Below are 5,387 nucleotides of genomic sequence, written 5' to 3'. Positions count from 1 at the left end.
TCTTTCCATATAGTGAATGAGGTTCAAGAAATGGGTGTCATGAACATTTAGTGCATAGACATAAAGACATGGAGTCTTATGATGTTCATTCCTAATGTTTGGAATGTGTTAAGTGTTGTGATAGAAAAACACACAATGAAAACCTTGCATAACCTAGAAATTGTGAACTAAATCTTGAATTCTTTGAGATAATATTACCTATTTTAAAGACAATTGTCTAAGTAAAGGTTAGATATTCTCTATGCACTTTTAATGTAAATATTATCAAATAATAATTAATTTAGTATGTTGACTTATGATATATATGAAATGGTAATGTTAAATTTTTTTAATCTCACTTTTTTTTCTATATTCACAACCATTATTTTTTATTTTTTATGATAGTTTTCAAAATCCTACATATTCAATAATGCTCACAATCAGATACAAAATGAAACCAAAACCTTTCCAGATGGTGAATGAGGTCGAATAAATGTGTCACAAACCGACACCAAGACATGGACTAAGAAACTTTTAGAAAGAGATGCACATGATCACCTCATTGCATTAAAACTTCGTCGCTGCAACCAGATTTCTAAGCACATCATATGTCTAAACCTAGTATTGGAATCATTAAACATTATGAAGCAAAATGCACACAATAAAAACCATCTGTGACCATGAAACTGTGAACTTTAATACCATACTATTTTGGAGATTCTCTACACGCATTCAATTCCAAGATAATTGAATTGTAACTAGTACGACATATTGAATCATGAATTCATGAAAATGGTAATGTTAATTTTTGGGGGGTTATTTGACATTTCTCAAGCTCCTGCACCATCTTTGATGATACTTACAAGGAGGTATGGAATGAAACCAAACCCTTTTCATATGGTGATTGATGTTAAGGAACCGTGTGAAATCAACACAAGTCTTTTCAAAATAGATGCACCTGATCCCCTCATTGCTTCAGGACTCATTAATGCAACCAATTTCCCATGCACAATCATGTCCAAACCTACTGTTGGAATGCACTAAGCATTCCAATGCCCAAATGTGCAAACAATGTGCTGAAGGAGAGTTGCAGAAGACAGAAGTTGATAAAAAGAAACTTCTGTCCAACTTCAGTCTTTATAAGAGATTACATCAGTGTGAATGTGGTTGATCATTATCTCATGATGGCCACAATGCTTGCCCAATTCCTTGGGTTTCCAAACAGAACTATTGTCAGCCATCTATTATACTTAATACAATGGACATATTGCCCATATAATTTCTCCATTGCCAGATTTTCACTAAACATTATATGGCTTAAGTTTTGTTTGACTAGCGTCACCAATAATCTCCACAGGAACAGAGCCCATTTTTGAAATGATGAAACCGAGTAGCATCCCTCACTATTATTTCACGGCCAACAATCTTGCAGATTAGTTTGATGGCCATGTGGCAGTCACCACAAACACGAATATTTTTCATAATTCGTATAGGCGCTCCAGGAGGTGTTTTGATAAGCCCAAAAGCAATGGCAAGCTTCTCACTGTGGTAGCACAGGTAATTTTCCTTCTGTTCCTTCTCAACATCATGTAGCACGAAATCTGTGTTAGGTACATATCCTGCATCCTTCATCTGCCTGGACAATCTCTTCAACATTGAGTATATTTCTTCTGCTTCAGGATGTGAACTGTCATCTGCGACAAATTCATGCACTGTGTTATTTATATCAATCCAACTTCGCCCGGCCTCCTTTTTCACACCACGGTCCCTCATCATTTTCCTAACCCTTGCTGCATCTTCCCATCTATTTGCTGCAGCATAGATGTTTGAAAGCAATATATAAGTTGCAGAGTCATTTGGTTCCAACTTAAGAAGACATTCTGCTGCATATTTTCCTAGCTCCATATTTCCATGGATTCTACAGGCACCCAGTAAACTTTGCCACACTGAAATGTTTGGTTCAAGGGGCATTTTCTTGATAAAGTCCTCTGCCTCTTCCAACAGTCCTGCGCGTCCTAGAAGGTCAACTATGCAAGCATAGTGTTCCAATCTTGGTGTTACACCATACTCTTGACTCATTGAATTGAAATAATGGCGTCCTTCATTCACAAGACCAGCTCGACTGCAAGAAGAGAGGACACCAAGAAATATGATATGATCCGGCTTCATACCTACTCGTTGCATTTGGCTGAAAAGCTTGAGGACCTCCTCCACATACCCATGCTGAGCATATCCAGCAATCATTACAGTCCAAGATACCAAGTTTCTCTCAGACATTTTGTTGAATACATCATATGCATCGTCTATGCTGCCACATTTTGCATACATGTCAACGAGTGCACTTCCAACAAACACGTCTGATTCAAATCCAATTTTCAGGATGAATGTGTGGATCCACTTACCCTTTTCCAGATTTACCAGAGATGCACATGCACTAAGAATGCTACCAAAGGTGAAAGAATTGGGCTTCATGTCTGCCCGTTGCATTAGGCAAAACACTTCTAGGGCTTCCTCACACTTGCCATCTTGGGCATATCCTGCAATCATTGCATTCCATGAAACCACTTCCCTCTCGGGCATTTTTTCAAACATATGCCGTGCGCCTTCTATGCTACCACATTTGCTGTACATTGTAACAAGGCTGTTTGCAACATTTACATTCAGCGCATACCCAGTTTTTAGAACGAGACAATGAACCTGCTTCCCACTTTGCAGCAATTCTGAGGAAGAATATGCACTGAGCAAACTAACATAAGTGACCTGGTTTGGCATAATGTCTGACATTCGCATTTGTTTAAATAACTGAGTAACATGCTCACTCTGTCCATCTTGTGCACATACAGTAATCATTGAAGTCCAAGAAACTACATTCCTAGTGGGCATATTGTCAAAAACTTTGCATGCACCTTCCATGTTCCTACATTTAGCATACATAGAAACAAGGGTGTTACAAACCGAAACATCTATTTCAGATCCAGTCTTAATTATGTGGGCATGATTCTGTTTGCCATACTCCAGTTCTTCTAGGTTGGCACATGCAGTTTGGATGCTGGCAAATGTAATATAATCTGGCTTAGATCCTGATTGCTGCATTTGTTCAAATAATTGAAGGGCTTCCCTATCCCAGCCTTCTTGAACATATCCTGCAATCATAGCATTCCATGTCACCCCATCTCTTTGAGGCATTTTGTCAAATATGCCTCGTGCACCCTCCACACTGCAACACTTAGAATACACGGTGATCAGAGCATTCCCCACAAACACATCAAATCCAAATCCGCTTTTAACAATAGATGCCTGTATCTGTTTGCCAATTTCCAACACCTCCAGGCTGGCACACACCCTGAGCACACTTGTAAAACTAACATAGTCAGGTTTCTCGCCTGCCTTATACATTTCACAAAAAACTTCCAGGGCCTCCTCATTATCTCCATTCTGAGCATATCCTCCAATTATGGTATTCCATGACACAAGATCTCGTTGAGGCATTTTATCAAACACTTTGCACGCAGACTCTAACTTCCCACATTTTGCATACATGTTAATCAAGGAATTGCAAACAACTACATTCCATTGTAAACCACTTCCAACTACATATCCATGTATTTGCCTACCCCATTCCAATACCCCAGAGCAACTTCGCAGAGCAGCAACGTAGGTTACATGGTCAGGCTGCATACCAGCATGCCTCATTTGCATCAATAGTTTCATGACCTCCTTACTCTGCCTGTGTTGGGAATAGCCTGTAATAATTGCATTCCATGATCTCACATTTCGTTCAGGCATTTTGTCAAACAGTTCGCGTGCATAACTTAAATTTCCAATTTTTGCATGCTTATTTAGGAGTTGATTATATTCAGAAATGTCCAAATATACTTCTGCTTCTTCTTGTCGGAGGCCATATTTGCTGCTGAAACGTAATCTGTTAAAGTACCCAAATAACAACGGTCGAAACCCATTGAAAAATAGAGCTCTGGTAAAGTTGGAGGCTTGTGGTATGTACAGGTATAAAATTGGGTTACGAATAGATTCGCGATTGAATTTGATCATCGAAGTGCTCAGGCATGGCGTTTATGCTGTTGTTGAGCTCTCTAACATTCTGATCATAGAGTGATGGGAAACATTGAAAAAAAAAAAAATCAATTCAGAAACAGCAGCAAGAATGATATGGATTGTAGAAATTTGATATTATTAATTTTTATAATATTTTATCATAAAATGTAAAAATATATATTATATAATAAATAAATAATTATAAAATAAGACTCTAATTCTATAGAATGAAATCGATAATTATAAAATAAGACTCTAATTCTATAAAATGAAATCAAGAATTCAAATAGATAATCAATAAGAAAGAAAACCTTCAAATCTCACATACCCATAATGTCTAGTAGTTTTTGTTTTTCCAATCTTCTATAGATTCAATCCCTAAAAGTCATCCTCGTATGTTAGCTTTATAATTTTTTAAAATTAGAAATAATTGTACAGCCCTATCATAAATATGTGTAAAGAAGGATTACATTATTAATAAATAAGTTATAAATAAAAATTCAAAAAATATTAAATTAGTATTTTAAATATGTTTTCTAGTATTAAAAAGAGGAGGAAGCAAATCATCTTGACAAGGAATTTTTTTTTAGGATTTATTATCGGAAGGATTAGGATTCCTCTTATTTATCTTAAGACTTTTAAATAAGTTCTAATCCTCAATTTTATCTCATTCAAATTATGAACCCCTACGAAATTTGCATGTTTCTAGCCTACATCCTCTAACAACGCATGTTGAGGGGCTTGTCAAACCCCCTCGTGCATGGTCGGGTTCCTCAAGAAATCATTTAATTTGGATCCCTTAATTTATCTTCTAAAAAAATGTCGAAAGTTTGTTTTCCAAACTTAGTCTTTTTCATCTTCATACAATTCGAGTTTTAAAACCTGAAATGCACATCTCTCATTGCATATGTACTTCGGGTTTTAAAACCCAAAATAAACATTCATCACCAATGAACATGCACTTCAAGTTTTAAAACCCAAAGTACATATTTTGAGTCCATCCCATGTGTAATTCGACTTTTAAAACTCGAACTACGGGTCATCCATGTTGCACAAACTGCAAATCAAGTTTTAAAACCCGATTTGCATATTTCTCTATTGTCCCACATGCACATCAGGTTTTAAAACCCGATGTGCACTTTCCCTACATTTCCTCACATATATGTAAATCACGTTTTAAAACCCAATTTACATCACTTTGCACTTGTCACTTGCACGTAGGGTTTTAAAACCAGGCATGCACCTTTTGCATCACATGTATATTGGGTTTTAAAACCCAATGTGCAATCTTCGCTACAACTTACATTTCAAATGGGTTTCAAAACCTGAATGACATGTTTAGGCATTGTCACTTG

General features: G+C 36.6%; 1 protein-coding gene across 1 annotated transcript; it reads right to left on the bottom strand.

Moving 5' to 3' along the window:
* Positions 1 to 452: 452 nt before the first annotated feature.
* Positions 453 to 4,134, bottom strand: LOC131039042 (pentatricopeptide repeat-containing protein At4g21065). Its single transcript, XM_057971691.2, has one exon. It carries the CDS (start codon positions 4,027 to 4,029, stop codon positions 1,318 to 1,320), a length of 2,712 nt encoding a protein of 903 aa, XP_057827674.2. The 5' UTR covers positions 4,030 to 4,134; the 3' UTR covers positions 453 to 1,317.
* Between the last annotated feature and the right edge of the window lie 1,253 nt (positions 4,135 to 5,387).

This window comes from Cryptomeria japonica, chromosome 6, assembly GCF_030272615.1.
Source record: "Cryptomeria japonica chromosome 6, Sugi_1.0, whole genome shotgun sequence".
Classification (NCBI taxonomy): domain Eukaryota; kingdom Viridiplantae; phylum Streptophyta; class Pinopsida; order Cupressales; family Cupressaceae; genus Cryptomeria; species Cryptomeria japonica.
This window is presented reverse-complemented; position numbering and strand designations above follow the sequence as displayed.